The sequence below is a fragment of the Phoca vitulina genome, unplaced genomic scaffold (assembly GCF_004348235.1).
Source record: "Phoca vitulina isolate PV1807 unplaced genomic scaffold, GSC_HSeal_1.0 scaffold122, whole genome shotgun sequence".
In the NCBI taxonomy this organism is placed as follows: domain Eukaryota; kingdom Metazoa; phylum Chordata; class Mammalia; order Carnivora; family Phocidae; genus Phoca; species Phoca vitulina.
Window position 1 is genome coordinate 214431 of NW_022589825.1, and position 19186 is coordinate 233616.

The 19186-nt window shown below is 39.9% G+C and overlaps 1 protein-coding gene and 1 pseudogene across 1 annotated transcript; one reads left to right on the top strand and one right to left on the bottom strand.

Annotated features, from left to right (window-relative positions):
* Positions 1 to 5051: 5051 nt before the first annotated feature.
* On the bottom strand, positions 5052 to 6692 carry LOC116628529 (protein BEX1). The gene is made up of 3 exons (XM_032398916.1): positions 6548 to 6692; positions 6070 to 6148; positions 5052 to 5689 (listed from the first exon to the last, which is right to left on the bottom strand). The coding sequence occupies exon 3, from the start codon at positions 5682 to 5684 to the stop codon at positions 5298 to 5300; it is 387 nt and encodes a 128-aa protein (XP_032254807.1). The 5' UTR covers positions 5685 to 5689; positions 6070 to 6148; positions 6548 to 6692; the 3' UTR covers positions 5052 to 5297.
* A 5750-nt stretch (positions 6693 to 12442) lies between these two features.
* On the top strand, positions 12443 to 17549 carry LOC116628522 (annotated as a pseudogene).
* Positions 17550 to 19186: the final 1637 nt, after the last annotated feature.

Consider the following 19186-nt stretch of genomic DNA (forward strand, 5'->3'; position numbering starts at 1 on the left):
AGTCTGCTTTTCCCTCTCCCTCTGCCCCTCCCTACTGCTCGTGCTTGCTCTCTTTCTCTCTCACAAATAAATAAATACAATCTTTTTAAAAATTTCTATTTATTTAATAGCTATAGAGCTTTCTTCTATTCTAATATATATGTTCAGTGCTATAAATTTCTGCCTGAGTGGTCATTTTGTCACATCTCACAAATTATCATATGTTGAGTTTTCATTTTCATTCTGTTCAAAGTGCCTTATAATTCCTCTTCCATTTCTTCTTTAGGTTATTTAGACATGTGTTGTTTGATGTTAATTTAATATTTGGGATTTTCCAGATATTTTTCTGTGATTCTTTTCTCATTTAATTCCATTGTGCTCAGAAAAAATACATTTTATGATTTGAATCCTGTTAATGTTATTGAGACTTTTTTATGGCCCTGATAATGGACTATCTTGGTAAATGTTCCATGTGCAAATGAAACAAATGCACATTCTCTGTTGTTGTTGGCAAGTTCTACCGTAGTCAACTAGATAATTTGGTTCATAGTGTTCTTCAAGTCGTATGTGTACTTGCTGATTGTCTACTTGTTCTATCAATTTTTTAGAGAAGGTTTTGAAATCTCTGACTATAATTGTGGATTTGTCTGTTTATCCTTGCAGTTCTATCAGTTTTTGCTTCATGTGTTTTAAAGTACTGTACTATGTGAATGTTTAGGATTGTCATGTCCTCTTGACAAACTTACCACTTAAAATTATGTAATAACTGGGGGCGCCTGGGTGGCTCAGTCGTTAAGCGTCTGCCTTCGGCTCAGGTCATGATCCCAGGGTCCTGGGATCGAGCCCCGCATCGGGCTCCCTGCTCGGTGGGAAGCCTGCTTCTCCCTCTCCCACTCCCCCTGCTTGTGTTCCCTCTCTCGCTGTCTCTCTCTCTGTCAAATAAATAAATAAAATCTTTAAAAAAAAAAAAATTATGTAATAACTGTAATAACCCTGGTATTATTCTTTGCTCTGAGATTTATTGTATCTGATATCAATATAACCACTCAAGCTTTGATTGATGTTAAGATTATTCATCTTTTTCCATTCCTTTACTTGTAATAAATTTGTATCTTTAAATTTAAAATTAGGTGCTTATAGGCAGCATATATTTGCCTTCCTTTTCTACACAATCTGACAGTCTCTGCTTTATAATTGAGGTATTTAGACCATTTACATTAATGTGATTATTGATATTGATATGTTTGGGTTTAAATCAACCATCTTGCTATTTGTTTCCATTTGTCCCATCTGCTCGTTGTTCTTTTTCCTCTAACATTTTTTAAAGATTTTATTTATTTATTTTTCAGAGAGAGAGACAGCACAAGCTGGGGATGTGGCAGGCAGAGGGAGAAGCAGGCCCTCTGCTGAGCAAGGAGCCCAATGCGGGACTCGATCCCAGGACCCTGGGATCATGACCTGAGCCAAAGGCAGACACTTAACTGACTGAGCCACCCAGGCGTCCCTTCCTCTAACATTTTTGATTGACTATTTTGAAGATTCCATTTTATCTCATATGTTGGCTCATCAGCTACAACTTTTCTCATGATTGTTTTAAGGTTTATAATATACATTTTTAACATTTCAGAATCTACCTTCAAATGATATTAATGTGTAGAATAAGAACTTCAAAATGCTGTACTTCCATTCCCCCTCTCCTGGTCGTTGTGCTATTATTGACATACATTTTACTTCTCCATATGTTATAAATCCTACAATACACAGTAAGCTGGGGGCAATCAGAATGCTCATATTATTTGTTTCTACTTTCTCAAGGAACTTTCCCCCCAACTGTCTGATGTTAAATAACTGAAAACTGTTGTTTCATGTATTTTGTCCAGGTTTTAGTTGTTTCAGTTAGGAAGATAAATCAAGACTCTGTTATTCTATTTTCATTTGAAGCATAAATGTAGCTTGGTGTTTTATTTATTTATTTTTAAAGATTTTATTTATCTATTTGAGAGAGAGAGACAACAAACAAGGTGAGGGGCAGAGGGAAAAGCAGGCTCCCCACTGAGCGGTGAGCCCAATGCGGCACGGTTCTCAATCCCTGGACTCCAGGATCCTGGCCTGAGCCAAAGGCAGACGCTTAACTGACTGAGCCACCCAGGCGCCCTGTATCTTGGTGTTTTAAATGATAGTTAATCATGAAGGTTTTATTTCACTTCTAACCAAAGTTTCTTTTGCTATCTGGACTTCCTGGAAGAGTCCAGGGTCTGTGTATTCTCCCTGCTCTGCCTCTGACTAGAAAGTTCAAATTGCACTGCTTTCTTTGGTCACTAGGTGGCCCTTAAATTCATTTTCTGAATTTCCTTCAATTGACTTGAATTTTTTTAAGGAAAAAAAATATTTTTATTCAAAAGTCATGAAACAATTATCTGCATCATTATCTTAATTTTGTTAGAAATACATAAGGATTCAAAGATGTGCATACTTGTTTATCATTTGCTGAATACCAGTAAATCCATATTTATTTTGTTGAGTTTTTCATTCACCAAATATCTACTAGATGTACATTATGTGCTAAAACTCCAATGGCCCAACATATGTCTACATTTCAAACCTCTTTCTTACACATCCTTTTTTTTTTTTGAGAACCAAGGCACAATCCCTAATCTTTGCTAAAATTTGTAGGCATTTGTGGGAAGAATTTGCTCATCCTTTCGTGGAGAATGGCCACTCTGAGGGAGGAGGCTCACTACATAACATACAGAAATGATATAAATAGGCAAATGCAGTAAGAAACTTAGCTATGGCTATTCCCCTCGAAGGAACCTCATGCCCTGTTCCCTTACTGGCTTTTGCTCACTTTCTGCTGGTTGTTGCCTGAATATTTTATATGGAGCCTGACCATTAACATATTACTCCCTCAGATGCCCCTTCAGATCCAAACACTATTAAGAACCAAGGGAAGCTGGTTAACAGCAGTCTCTCTCTCTCTCTCTCTCTCCAGAGACTAGGATCCTAAACTGATCCTTCTCTGAGGTTAACAAGGCAACTTGGATCCGCCTTACATGGAAAAGATGTACATTTTTCTGGGCATATGCATACCTAAACTTCTATTACAATATGCCATGAGTTCACATGTGAGTTTCTAGTTTTTCTTCAAGGAACTGCTGAATATTGTTAGGCCAGTGAAGCCAGAATGCTTCTGTTTTCCCGGAAAGCTGATGCTAATATTGACAATCAAGTGTAGGAAGTATGGTAGGGCATAAGCTTCTCTGTTCATCAGTCTTCCTGCCCTTTCAACTCTAGCCTCTATCTTTATAAACTTCTATCCTGCATGAAGGTGCCTTGTGTCTCAAAGACCTGGAGGAAGAAGAGTTTTGGAATTGCTTAGGCATCTGATTCATGATGTCTGGGGTTTGCTGTGTTACATGTTTTCACCTGCCTATCTGTTTTTCCCTTTGGTTTCATAACTGCTATTGTGATGTTATATTCCAGAGCGGGGGTTGGCAAACTTTTTCTGTTAGGGCCAGATAATAAATATGTAGGCTCTGCAGGCAGGCCATACTGTTTCTTTCACAACTACTCAACTCTGTTACTGTACTGTAAAATCAGCCACAGACAGTATGTAAATTCCTACCTACGGCTGTATTCCAATAAAACCTTATTTATGGACACCAAAAACTGGATTTCATATAATTTTTACATGTCAAAAAATACTGATTTTTTTCAATCATTTAAAAATGTGAAATTTAATCTTAGCTCATTGGCCACAAAAATAAGCAATAGGCCAATTCTGGCTCATGGACTGTGGTTTGCCAACTTGTTTTAGAATCCTAACTTTTTTTTTTTTAAGATTTTATTTATTTGAGGGAGAGTGAGAGCAGGAGAGGGGGTAAGGGTCAGAGGGAGAAGCAGGCTCCCTGGGAGCCTGATGCAGGACTCGGTCCTGGGACTTCGGGATCATGACCTGAGCAGAAGGCAGTCACTTAACCAACTGAGCCACCCAGGGACCCGAGAATCCTAACTTCTAAGTTTATTTCCATACAAGACTGTCTTCATACATAGTACGTATTTCACCTACATAGCACACTCCAAGGCAATTTCATTTCTCAAGTTCTATTGGGACACTTAAACCCAATAGTCCCCCAGTGGACTTCTCATAATTACCCACATTTGCGTATCCACTGAATTCATGGACATAATCTCCTGGCATCCAATTCAATGTAAGTTAGTTCTTTGCATTCACAGGTTTCAGAGGGCTGGGATAAGGAAGGACTGCCTCAGATTGAAAGTGAGCTGTGTCCCATTATACATCTTTAATACAGTCTAATGAACTAAGGTTTCTTAGAGAAGAACTACACTTCTAAGGAGAGAACTAGACAGGTAAGTTCTTTTCATGAAGCTAAAAAGGGAGCAGGGACTTATTCACACTTTCACATAAGAGTGAGGATTCAATTTATTGAGTGTTCCAGATAAAAATCAGCAGGACTCTCTTACCTTGAGGATTCCTGAACATCAATACCCAGGGGAGAAGATGGAAATGGGGCACAGTAGCAGAGGAATGGAAGTACCTACCCCTTAGTCCACATAAAGACCTGGCTTTGGAAACTTCCCCAAATAGCTGAAGGGAATAAAGTGTTGGGTCATGCACATTCCAGTGGGAACAAGAACTTGGAGATAACTTACAAACTTACTGCTTCATCAAGTACACAAGACAGCCTTTGGAGTTATTATCATCTTGCTGATAAGTATGATTTTTTTTTTATAAGTATGATTCTTAAAGAGATGTGTCTCATCATTATTTGGTTTATACTTCTAAACAGGAGATCCAGAGGTAAGCTAAAACTGAGATTGTGTCACAACTGTTTAGGTAAGTGCTCACATTGCTTTTATCAGGTGGCCAAGCCCTTTCACTAGGTAATAGGTATTTAGTTCCGAAGTGAAAAAATATAGATAAAAAAATAAAAATTATTCATAATTATACCATAAAGAGATAAACACTTTAACTTTTTACTTTATATACTTAAGAGTATGTGTTCATATATAAAATATAGAAGATATGAAGTAAAAGAGAATACAGAGAATGTCTTTTAAACTGCTTTATTAACGTCACAATATATAATGAACATCTTGCCATGCAATAGGGTAAAACTCCCCTGCTGACAGAATCTTACATTTTGGGTCAAAACACAACATTCAATTAGAAGCTGGTCATAGGAGACCCACAAGAGACATGTAACACCAAAAGGTTTACAACAAATGTACGTTGAGAACATTAAGTTTAGGAAGCAGGTGTGTCTTCCTATTAACTTCAGGGAAAACATCAAGATTCAAGGCATAAGGCAAAACTCATCATGATGGTCATGGTGAGGAGGGTCAGTGCTAACTGCCCGCAGACTATGACTGAATTGCTTTTCCCTCAGCTTTTCCATCAGCTGTCTCATCTCGTCCCCAATCCTTTCCATATTCTCCTCTCTCATCCTTGCCTGTGGTTCTCCAAGCCTCTGAATCATGTCCCACCTATACTGCAGGATGGGCTGCCTAACACGGAACCGCCTACGATTTACTCTAGGCACACAATATTCACCAGCTTCCAAAGGGAGGGCCAAGGGCTCTCCTTTATTAGCAACTTGCTCCTTTTTATCCTTTTTTTCATTTTCCTGTTTGGCATTCTCCACGTTGAGATTTTTTACTGCTTGTTCCTCTTTGGACGCCATTGCTCCTAAGAGACAAAAGACGAGAAAGAAGAAATTATTTTCTTAGTGGACTGATCAGCACCGAGGACAGAGGCCCTACTACGCACATTCCAAGACTCAGAGCCCTAGATCTCCCAGGCTTTTTAAAATTTCATTTTCCCACCTGAGAGGCTCCCTACGCCCTCTAGGGGGCCCCCGGTCCGAGCCCTCCCCCCCCCTCCCCGTCGCTCCTCACCCCTCCCCCCCCTCGCCCAAAGCCCACCATTTTCCCTGCCTATCCCTGCCCAGGCCTCTGCAGGCACCAAGATGGAGGACGGGCTGGCGGGTGGGGGGGTGGCGGGAGGGAATTTGGGGTCTCAGGGCTTTCCATACGTTCCCTTCGGCCCCCACTGTCCCCCGCACCGACCTGGGCCTATCCTTGCAGTCTCCTCCTCCTCCCGATTCTCGCCGAAGAGTGCGCCGCCGCGACACTTAGACCTGCACACCTGCAGAGGGCCGGGGTGGGGGCAGCGGGGGCTGCTGCAGCCGAGCGCTCCCCGCCGACCCGACGCTACCCAGCCCCTCCCGGACCCCCCACGGCCGCCTCGCCCCCACACCCAGCCGCCCCATCCCCCGTGCTGACCACCATTTTCTACACCAAGAAGGACGGGGGCGGGGCGGGGGGCGCAAGAGGCAGGTGTTTCCGAAGGGTCATCGCCTCGCCGCGGTCCAGCCCTCCGCCTAGCATTTTCTGCGGCCAAACGCGGGCTGCGGTGGGGCGTGAGGGCTGCGGTCCTTGCGCCGCTTCGCCGCGGGACAGCCGGTCCCCCAGCAGGGCTCCGCGGGCCGCGTGGGCTCTCCCACACCAAGCCCAGGGAACGCTCCCCCTCCTCCCCGTCCCTTACCTGCTTCCCCTCCGCCTCCGACTCTTTGGGGCCGCCTCTGGCCCGCACACCCTCAGGTCCACCGGGAGCAGGCACCGAGAAGCAAGTGAGTGAAGGCCGGCTCTGACGCTGGAGCGAGGGCGCGAGTCCGCGTTGGCGGGTCACGTGAGGCCTTCGTCACCGCGAGCGGCACCGCCCCCATCCCGTGCCGGCTTCAGCCCGCGCGGGGGCGCACAGCCGGCTGGCCAGCACAGCTGCCTTCTGCTGCCGCGTCTTTAACAGCACCAGCCTGGGCTCCGTGGCTCTCCCTTCTTTGTATATTCCTGGGCCTTTCTCTGCAGCTGGGGAAGGGCAGTATCTTCTCAGGGATCTGTTGGCCGTTCCCAGTTTTTCTCTGGGGCCTTGCCTCTTCCTCTCCTCTGCTCCAAGGATATGCCTTCTTCCACTTACTGTCCTTTCGGCTACCAGTGTTCTCCATTTTCCCTCCACTAAAATGCGTAGAAAAGATGTGTCAGGAAGAGTCCAGGAGAGTGGATTTAAAAAAAATTCTTAATATCTGTTTTGTTCCCTTTATGTTAAGCCCCCCAAAATTAATATACTTTTTTAAAAGATTTTATGTATTTTTTTTTATTATTTGTCAGAGAGAGAGAGAGAGAGCACAAGCAGGCAGAGCAGGCAGAGGGAGAAGCAGGCTCTCTGCTGTGCAAGGAGCCGGATGGGGGACTTGATCCCAGGACCCCCGATCATGACCAGAGCCGAAGGCAGACACTTAACCAACTGAATCACCCAGGCGTTCCAATATACTTTTTTAAAAGAAAAAAAAAGTTATTATTTTAATTTGAAAATTAGAATTAAAGTTGGGGGGAAAACCCAACCACCTGTCTCTTCTGCTAAATCATTATATAAATATAGACTCTACAGGCAGCTTCTTTTTTTAGAACTTGGAAAAAGACAAGGCAGCTGATGGCCCCTCTTGTTAGGGGCCCCTAGATACATGAGGCCCTTCCATGAGGTGCCAATGAGTCAGTAGTGCAGCAGAGTCTTGATGAATTTTCAGAACTAAAACAACAGCAGCAATGAAAATTCCTTCACAAGTTTCTGGTTCAAAAAACAATATGTAAGTCTTTATTTGCAAATCATATCATGTATTTAGAGAATCCTAAGGGACCTACAATAAACCTACTATAGAACTAGTCCTTTAATTCAGTGAGGTTGCAGCTATAGATGGATGTTAAAAAAAAAAAACTCAATTGTATTCCTGTATGCTAGTGATGAACAATTGGAAATTGAAATTGTGTGTATTTTAGATAGATAGATAAATATAGATGTAAAGATATAATGTAAAGATAAATGTAAGAAAGACCAAGGTCCTGGATCAGAAAATTCAGTACTGTTATCAATTACCTCCGAATTAATCTATAAATTTAGTGCAGTCAAAATCAAAATTTTAGCAGGCATCTTTGAATAACTTGACAAAATTACCCCCAAATTTATATGGAAATGAGAAAGACTTGTATAGACAATAATTTTGGAAAAAAACCCACAAATGTGGACAATTATATTACCTGATTTCCAGACTGAAGATGCAGTAATAAAGGTAGTGTAGTAATGGAGTATACATAGACAATGAATTTAAAATTAATAACTTCTGGTCTGTGAAAGATATGGTTAAGAAAATGAGGTGGGAAGCTGAGAAAAAATATTTTCAATAGGTTTGTATCCAGAAGATATATAAAGGCTTCCTAAAATTCAAAATAAGGCAAACAGTACAATGAAAAACGATCAACAGGTTTGAACAAGCATTTCACTAAAGTACATGTACAAATCACCAAAGAGCTCATGGAAAGATGCTCAATGTCATCAATCATCAGGAAAATGTAAAGCAAACAAACAAAAACAATGAAATACCACAACATGGCCATCAGAATTGCTAAAATTAAAAAGTCTGACAATCCCAAGCATTTTTGAAGATATGGAACAACCGGAAATCTCATTCCTCATTCATTGCTGGTGAGAAGTTCAACCACTTTGAAAGCCTTCTTGATAGTTTCTTGAAAAGTTAAACTCACACTTACCATATGTCCAAAAAATTCCACTCCTAGGAATTTTCCCAAACAAAATTCAAACCATATTTCCTCAATAAGATTTGTGTAGGGGGATGCCTGGGTGGCTCAGTCAGTTAAGCGTCTGCCTTCGGCTCAGGTCACGATCCCAGGGTCCTGGGATGGAGTCCTGCATCTGGCTCTTTGCTCAGCGGGGAGCCTGCTTCTCCCTCTGCCTGCCACTCCCCCAGCTTGTGCTCTCTCTCTGACAAATAAATAAAATCTTTTTAAAAAAAGATTTGTATAGGAATGTTCATGGCAATTTCATCTAGGATAGCCTCAAAGTGGATATAATCCAAATGTCCATCAACAAGTAAATGTATAAACAAATTGTGATGTATTCATATGTTAGGGTACTACAAAGGCATAAAAAGAAACAAACTACTGGTAAAAGCAATAACATAGATAAATTTCAAAAAATATACTCAGGGAAAGATATCGGACACAAGAGAGTGCATTCTGTTTGATTCCATTTATATAAAATTTTGGAAGAGGCAAAACTAATTTATATTGATACAAATTGGATGAAATCAGTGTTTGCCTGGCTTGAAGGTTGGAATTTTTCTGTGTGTAAAAGGGGAAATAATAGAACTTTCTCAGCTGAGGGAAATGCTCTGTGTCTTGATGGGATAGTGACTCCAATGGCGAATACATTTGTTGAAATCACTGAACTGTGTAGTTAAAATGTATGCATCTTATTGTATGTAAATTATATCCCAATAAAGTTAATTAAAAATCAAATATCTATAAATAAATCTAAATACTTGCAAGACCTCTACACTAAAATTTATAAAATAATTTTGAGAAACATTAAAGAAGACCTAAATAAGTGTAGAGGATTGAAAGACTCAATATTTTAAAGTTGTCAATTATTCCCAAATTGATCTATAAATTCAATGCAATCCATATAAAAATCTCAGCCAGTTATTTTTTGTTGACAAGCAGATTCCAACTATGTATATGAAAATGCAAAAAACCAAATGTAGCCGAGAGAACCTTGAAGAAGGGAGCACCAAAACTTCCACCAGTAGATACCAAACTTAACACAATGCTATAGTGCATAAATTATTAATAGTGTGATATTGTCTCAAAGATAAACATATTTGTGTACACACGCATACATGTGCAGGCCTGTGAAACATACCTACACATACTCTCGATTTATGGCAAAGATGACACTGCAGTGAAATGGGGAAAGGATTTTTTCCCTAAAAAGTGGTAACAGATCAGTTGGATATCCATATGTGAAAAAAATGTATGTCGACTCTACCCTAAATAACACACAAAATAAACTCCCAATGAATTGCAGATCTAAATGGGAAAGATTAAAATGTCATTCTACATGAATGACAGAAATACACAGAAAATCATCTTCATGACTTTGGAGTAGGCAGTATTCTTCTCTTTTTCAATTTTTAATTTAAATTCTAGTTACCATACAGTGCAATTTTAGTTTCAGGAGTAGAATTCAGTGACTCTTCAGTTACATACAACATGCCCTCTTTTTAAAAAAAGATTTTATTTATTTATTAGAGAGAGAGAGCACAAGTGGGGGTGGAGGGGCAGAGGGAGAGGGAGAAGCAGACTCCCCGCTGAGCAGAGAGCCTGAGATCATGACCTGAGCTGAAGCCGGACGCTTAACTGACTGAGCCACCCAGGTGCCCCTCAAGTGCTCTCCTTAATACCCATCACCCATCTAGCCCATCCCATACCCACCTCCCTCCATCACCCCTCAGTTTGTTCTCTATATTTAAGAGTCTCTTATGGTTTGTTTCCCCTCTCTCTTTTTTCTTTTTTTCCCCTCCCATATGTTCATCTGTTTTGTTTCTTAAATTCCACATATGAATGAAATCACATGGTATTTGTCTTTCTCTGACTTATTTCGCCTAGCATAATACATTCTAGCCCCATCCCTTCCTTGTGAATGGCAAGAGTAATATTCCATTGTACATATACCACATGTTCTTTATCCATTCATCAGTTCATGGACATTTGGGCTCTTTCCATAGTTTGGCTATTGTTGATAATGCTGCTTTGAACATCGGGGTGCATGTACCCCTTGGAATCTGTATTTTTGTATCCTTTGGGTAAATACCTAGTAGTGCAAATGCTGGGTCATAGGGTGGTTCTATTTTTAACTTTTTGAGGAACCTCCATACTGTTTTCCACAGTGGCTGCACCAGTTTGCATTCCGACTAACAGTGCAAGAGGGTTCCCCTCTCTCCGCATCCTCACTAACATCTGTTGTTTCTTGTGTTGCTAATTTTAGACATTCTGGCAGGTGTGAGGTGGTATCTCATCATGGTTTTGATTTGTATTTCCCTGATGCAGAGTGATGTTGAGCATCTTTTCATGTGTCTGTCAGCCATCTGGATGTCTTCTCTGGAAAAGTATCTATTCATGTCTTTTGCCCATTTCTTAACTCGATTATTTGTTTTTTGGATGTTGACCTTGGTAAGTTCTTTACGGATTTTGGATACTAACCCTTTATCAGATATGTCATTTGTAAATATCTTTTCCCATTCTGTAGCCTGCCTTTTAGTTTTGTTGTTTCCTTCGTTGTGTGGAAGGTGTTTATCTTCATGAAGTCCCAATAGTTCATTTTTGCTTTTGTTTCTCTTGAATAGGCAGTATTATTAAAGAGGACACAAAAAGCACTAATTATGAAGGATAAAAATGATTGTACATTGCACTTTATTAATATCAGAAACTTCTGTTCATCAAGACACCATTAAGCGAATAAGGAAGCAAGCCACAAACTAGGAAAAGATATAAGGAACACATATATCTGACAAATGGCTCATATCTATAATGTATAAAGAATTCTTACAAATAAATTTTAAAAAGACAATCCAATTAAAAAATGGGCAAACACCTCCAAACAGCACTTCAAAACTAGAATATCCTAATGTCTAATAAATTTGTGAAAATATAGGCGCCTGGGTGGCTCAGTCGGTTAAGCGACTGCCTTTGGCTCAGGTCATGATCCTGGAGTGAGTCCGAGGATCGAATCCCACATGGGGCTTCCTGCTCAGCAGGGGGTCTGCTTCTCCCTCTGACCTTCCCCCCCTCATGCTCCCTCTCTCTCTCTCAAATAAATAAATCTAAAAAAAAATTGTGAAAATATGTTCAGCTTCATTAGTTTGCAGAGAAATACAAGTTAAAACCAACACGTCATACCACCAAACACCCTCCCCCTCCCCCTCGGAATGTCTAAAATAATAAAGACAGAAAATGTCAAGTATTTTATGAGGATGTGGTACAACAGGAACTGGCACTACCGCTTTGAAAAACTGTTTGGCACAGTATAACAAAGGTAAACATATGTATAGTTTACGACTAAGCAATCTCACTCTAGATATACCCATAATAAAAATGTGTGCATTGGTTTACCAAACAACATTTGCACATATGTTTATAATAGTATTTTTTATGTTTTTATGTTGCACAGACCCAAATGTTCTTTTTTTAAAAAAAAAATATTTTATTTATTTGTCAGAGAGAGAGAGAGCACAAGCAGGGGAAGCGGCAGGCAGAGGGAGATGCAGGCTCCCTGCTCAGCAGGGAGCCCGACGTGGGACTTGATCCCAGGACGCTGGGATCATGACCTGAGCCAAAGGCAGACGTTTAACCCACTGAGCCACCCAGGCATCCCCCAAATGTTTTTCATCAGGAAAACGTATAAATAATTATCATATATTTACACAGTGGGATGTTATTAAGTAATAAAAATGTACAAATTACAACTACATGCAGTATGGCTGGATCTCACAAACCTAATGTTGAGATAAAGAAGCCAAAGTGAAAAAGAGTAATGTACATGAGTTTTACGAGTTTAAACACAGGCAAAATTTTGATATTAGAATTCAAGGTAGTGGCATCCTTGAATAATGACTGGAACAGAGTTTCTACAGTGTTGGTAATGGTCTGGGGGGTTTTCTTCTGTTCTGAGTACTGGTTAAATGGTTTTAGTTTGCAAAACTTCACTGAGCTAGGTACTCATGATTTGGTGACTTTTACATATGTATTTTATACTTTATTTAAAAGTTCCCTTAATGCAAAACAAACTGACATCATTCTTCTTATAGTAAATCGTTAAGCTTACAAAAAAATTCTCACAGTATTGGTGGGTATGTAACTTGGTACATTCTTTCTAGAGGGCTATTTGACAGTAATTATTAAAAAGTCTTAGAAATGTTCATACTCTTTGATGTAATAATTTTTTACATTATATTATACAGAAAAAATCATACATGTGTTTAGAGACTTACACATAAAGATATTCATTGTAGTAAAACAAATACAAGCAAAGTAATGGAAAAAATAAGCAAAAATATAAGCAAAAAATGAAAAAATATAGATTAGCTGGCTTAAACAGATTATTGCGTATTGGTATAATTAAGTTCTGTAAAACAAGAAAAATATGCTACATATACAATGGAATATTATTCAGGCATAAAAAAGAATGAAATCTTGCCATTTGCAACAACATGGCTGGAGCTGAGAGCATTATGTTAAGTGAAATAAGTCAGTCAGAGAAAGACAAATACCATATGATTTCACTCATATGTGGAATTTAAGAAACAAAACAAATGAGCAAAGGGAAAAAAGAAAGAGAGAGAGAAACCAAGAAACAGACTTAATTTAGAGAACAAACTGATGGTTACCAGAGGGGAGGTGGGTGGGGGGATGAAAGAAATAGGTGATGGGGATTAAGGAGTGCACTTGGTGTGATGAGCACCAGGTGATGTATGGAAGTGTTGAATCACTATGTTGTATACTTGAAACTAATATAACACTATGTTAACTATAGTGGAATTAAAATAAAAAGCCTAATTAAAATAAATAAATGAATAAATAACTTAATTAAAGTTAAGAAAAAGAAAGAAAAATATGCCATAAAAATGTATTTAATGATAAAGAAAACTTCTCATGGTTTACACTTTAAATAATAGAAAAGTCGATTAGAAACAGTGTGCTCAGTGGGACTCTAATATACATGTATCTGTATATACATGTGTAAACATAGAATGTAATAAAAGAATATAATCTATCCTTATTTCTGAATATGCTTATATTATAAATATTAAAACAAAAAATCTTTTTTAAAAAGATCTTATATTTTAGTAAATCTTTACACCCACAACCCCAAGATCAAGAGTCACATGCTTTACCAACTGAGCAGCCAAGCACCCCCAAAACAAAAAAATTCTATACATAAAACCACCAGGAACAAAAATAGTAAATAACAAACTAGGAAACATGTGCAGAACATACATCATGAATTTATTTTAACTTCATTTTTCCACATCAGAAAAAAGTAGTGTGGAAAAATCTTCCTTTCCACTCCACTTGGAAAATCTATCACTTCCTTCCCAAGTTTATTTAGGATACAGGATAAGCCATTATAATATAGAGACCCCCAAAATACAATGGTTCAAACAAGAGAGAAATATATTTCTCCCATACAAAATAGTCCAGAGATAGAAAGGGATTTTTGGACAGGTGGATTTGTCTGCTGTATGAGGTCAAGTGCTTATTTTGTTGCTCTGCTATCTCCTAGAGTGTTTTACTTACACTTTGTCAGAGTTCAGGGACACAGGAAGGAGGAAAGAGAAAGTAGTAGGCAAACAATTTTCTTTTAAATACTGAAACATAATTAAAAAAAGAAAATAATGTATGTTGAAGAAATAAATTCAAGAGAATAGGAAAAAAAGAAACTGGTTTAAAAAAAAGTAGTACAGAAGTTGCACGTTCCACATCTCGCATTCCATTGCAAAGAAATTGGACACAAAGACACTTGGCCGCAAAGAGGCTGGGGAATGTTAGTTTCTAGTTGAGTGATCAAGAGTTCCTTTAAAACTCTGGGTATTGTACGGTGACTAACATAACATAATAAAATAAAATTAAAAAAAAAACTTTGGGGACGAGAATCCTATTACTTAGAAGAAGATGGGGACATCTTAAGCCATTAAAACACCAAAAAAAAAAAAAAAAAAACCAAACAAACCTACAAAAAAAAAAAAAAAAAAAATAAAAAAAAAAGGGGAAATCTAAACCATTAAAACAAAAAAAAAAAAAAAAAAAAAACCAAACAAACCCACAACAAAACAAAACAAAAAAATTAAAAAAACACACCAACTTGTTTTTATTGAGGTGTAATTCATAAGAGGCTACTTTGCTGATAAGGCTTCTTAGAACTATGGCTGGATGTTTTGTTCTAGTCTCCCAAGAAGGGCCATTTTATTTTTTAGACTCACTTCTAAAGTCATGTGGTCTTTAACTTTGGGGTCTATTTTGCATATAAGTACTAATGCAAATAAATTTAAACTCAAGTAGACCTCATCACATGTCACCCCATGAATGTTGACAATGGAAGGAATATCTTGCCTGTAGTATAATATCAGTTCTGGACTGAAAAGCTGGGGAAGAAACTTAATTTTCTTTTTTTTTTTTTCAAGATTGTATTATTTATTTTTTGACAGAGTGACAGTGAGAGAGGGAACACAAGTAGGGGGAGTGGGAGAGGGAGAAGCAGGCTTCCCGCGGAGCAGGGAGCCTGATGCAGGGCTCGATTCCAGGACCGTGGGATCATGACCTGAGCTGAAGGCAGACGCTTAAAGACTGAGCCACCGAGGGGCCCTGATTTTCTTTTTTTAAATCATGAATGAGTGTTGACTTTTGTCAGATATTTTTATACATCTATTGAAATAATAATATGTTTTTTCTCTTTGACTCTATAAATAAGTAGAGTGTATTATTTGATTTTTGAATGTTAAACCAACTTTATGTTCCTGGGGTAAACTCCACTTGGTACTCATCCTTATATATACATCAATGGATATTATATGCTAGTAATTTTATGGGGATTTTTGCATATAGGTTCACGAGTATATTGGTCTATAATTTTTTCTTATAATATCCATAACAGGTTTTATTGTCAGGATTATTCTTGTATCTTAAAATGAGTTGCAGAGTGCTTTGTATCCTCCAATTTCTGAAAGACTGTAATGTTGGCAGTATTTCTTTTTTAAACGATTGCTAGAGCTCACCAGTACAATCTTTATGAGAAATTTTTTTGGTTATGAATTTATTTTATTTTATAGATATAAATTTACTCAGATCTGACGCCTGGCGGCCGCTGGACCACCAAACTCATATGCACCCTCCCGGGCTCCCGCGCCGCGCTTCGTGGGGTCCGCACGGCGGTGGAGCGGCACACTCGGGCCGAGGCGGTGACTGAGACCGCGGCGGGCTCCGTGGAGCTCGCTGTAGTGCGCTGTGTGGCCTCGGAGCCCAAGCTAAGCCTGTCGTTCGCGCTGGCCGACGGCAGCCACAAGAACATGCAGCGCGACCAAAGCGAGCCGCTGGGTCGGGCCCTCAGCCGGCTTGCAACCAGTGCCCTCAAAGGCGACCCTAAGGCGGCCGCTGCCAAGAAGAGCAGGAAGAACCAGCCAAATGCAAGTGGCGGCGTGGCCGGTGCGGGGCCTGCGTCCGAGCTGGCTGCGGCCTGCGAGCCCGTGGTGAAGCTGTACTACCCGGAGCGGGCAGCGGCTGAAGACGTGCTCCACGTGGACAGCGCGGTGCTGCAGATCGGCGACGTCAAGTACAACGTGGAGCGCAACCCGTCCGCCTTCACTAGCTGCAGTTGCCACGCCACATTATGCCGGCTTCCCGGTGTGCCCCAGGATCAGCCTCGAACTTGGGGATCCCGCCAGCTCCTTATTCCGCTGGCACAAGGAAGCCACACCCGGAGCGGCAGAGCCTGAGGGCGGGGGCCCTCGTTACTGTCTCCCTCTTCACCCTCTCCTAGTTGGACGGAGACGGGTGTGAACGAGGGGGGCCACACGCCGTCCAATGCCGACATCGGGCTCCGGACTCAAGCTTCATTGCACCCCAGGCAATGGGCAGCGCTTCAGGCCAAGCCGGGAGTTGGAAAGTGTGTGCCCCGTGGAGGCTGGGCCTGGCACGTGCACTTTTGACCACCGCATCTCTACACCAAGAAGGTGACGGATAACTCTGTCATCCGCACGGTCTCTTACAAACTCCAGGCTGACACGTACGCCCAGACTGAGTTTTCGAGGAGTGTCCTGTACCTGTACTGTGCTCCTTATGCCCTGGAGCTCGACTACCGCCAGAACCTTATCCAGTGGAAACTCACGGGCTACAAAGCTGACCTCATCTGTTTGCAAGAGGATGATCCCAACGTGACGGCTTGGTGCCGGCCCTCCAGGCCTTGGGGCTGGAGGGCGTGTTGAGAATCAAGCAGCAGGAAGGCCTGGCTACTTTCTACAGAAGACCAAATTCACTCTCCTTAGCCAGCATGACATTTCTTTCCATGAAGCCCTGGAGTCCAATCCACTTCGCAAAGAACTGCTGGAGAACCTAGTTTGTACCTGTTTGCACAGAAGAGGGTGCTCCTGAGGTCTTCTGTCCTCTAGGTTTCTGTTCTTCAGTCTACAAAGGACTCTTCTAAAAGGGTGTTGCTAATACCCATCTCTGCTGGCATCCAAAAGGTAGGTACATTTCTCTCATTCAAATGGCAGTAGTCTTGGCTCACATTAGACATGTCTCGTGTGACCTGTATCCTGGCATACCAGTTATGTTTTGTGGACACTTTAATAGTACCCCATCAACAGGAATGTATCATTTTGTTGTCAATGGGGAAGAGGAACGGTGAAACATGTCCCTTACCCATTTTTTCAAACTGAGAAGTGCTTGTGGTGAACCTGCTTACTCAAATTACGTTGGTGGCTTTCATGGATGTCTGGATTACATTTTCATTGACTTAAATGCTCTAGAGGTTGGACAGGTGATTTCCATTACCTAGTCATGAAGAAGTTACCACCCACCAGGCCTTACCTAGTGTTTCCCATCCCTCTGATCACATAGCACCTGTATGTGATTTAGAATGGAAATAGATTTGTGTTTAATAGAATGTAAGTCTGCTTTAGTAGGCAATTTAATATGAATCAGAGCTTATGTGTAACCTTCAAAGAGGAAAACTAGACAGACACCAAGGCAAAATGTTATTCTACTAGATACGTTCCAGTGTCTTCATTACATGACTGTTCATAATATTTGCAGTTTCTCCACTTTTCTTTTTTCCTATGGTTGAAGGAAAAATAAATATGACTCCCAGGAAGAACATTGAATTATTATGTACATTTTTATAAGTACCTTTTTTTTAGCTAGGAATTAAGAATTTTGTAAAAAAAAAACAACCCATTTGAATGATCCTTTAATTTTTCTATCATAACATTTCAAATTGAATCATGTTTATATAATTGGGGAAAAATGCATACAGGTTAAAGTGAGAGGCCTAAGTCTGACACATGAAAGGAGTGACATTAGAGTCTACCTCTACCTCAATTTGGTTAGCAATTTAATACAACTTCAGAGCTTTAACAGAAGATTAAAATATGCCATCACCAATTGTTATTACTTCTCATCTTTAATTTGCCAATTAACATAATTAATTTTCATTCTGTTATTTTTAGGATTTTAATTTTTAGTATATGGTACAAATGGGCATTTATATTCTTATTCTTACTGCAGCTCATTTGAACTTTTAGGATGCAAGCACAATTTAGTATTCAAAGTGAATAGCAACATAGTCAACTTGATCCCATTTTCTTTAATTATTCTTGCCCATGAAAAATGTTCATAAATCAGTAGGGTATTTGACCATATGATATTACAGAATACAGCATAATAGATTATGTGAAACTGCCTACCGATATGGGCTTGACATTTTCGGTGAACCACTGAGCATTTCTATGCTGGAAGTATTTTTGAAATTGTTGGTTTTTATAAGTAGGAGAAAGGGGAGTAGTGGGGCTTTTGAGCATTTCTGAAATAAACTGTTCTTTTTATAGACTTGAGCATTATAGTTTGTTATAGGAAAACATTGTATATAGTTTATATACTGTAAAAAAATTTAAATATGAAGTCAAACCTTTTAAAATTAGAAATTACAGTTTTACTGATTAGTTTCTAGCCTAGAGTGATAACTGAGCTCTTCTAACTCAGTTATCACCATACCTTATTTGTAATGCTTTAGCTGTTACTTTTTGATGTTCAGGATACTATAATGTTATCTCATATTTCTGCATTTAGTTTCTATAGCTTAGATATTAAAAGCCGACCCACTTCAAGAGTTCTAATTTTCCACCGTCATGAGAGCTTTTTTTTTTTTTTTATTTGAGAGAGGATGAGAGGAGAGAGAGAGCACATGAGAGGGAGGAGGGTCAGAGGGAGAAGCAGACTCCCTGCTGAGCAGGGAGCCCGATGCGGGACTCGATCCCGGGACTCCAGGATCATGACCTGAGCCGAAGGCAGTCGCTTAACCAACTGAGCCACCCAGGCGCCCCGTCATGAGAGCTTTTGTCCCAAATTCTTTACTAATCTCTAAACCCAATACCATAAGAACTTTTCTCTTTTGATAAAGTAGGCTGTACTTTCATATTCCACTCACTATCCAGTGTATTGTTAACTCTTAGTTTAGTTAAGTTTGAGGATGAGAGTTTTACCTACAGTTCAGTTTGAACCTTGAAGT

Bases quoted from the DNA above. Each gene is read 5' to 3' on its own strand.
- LOC116628529 (XM_032398916.1), bottom strand. From the start codon at position 5,684: ATGGCGTCCAAAGAGGAACAAGCAGTAAAAAATCTCAACGTGGAGAAT.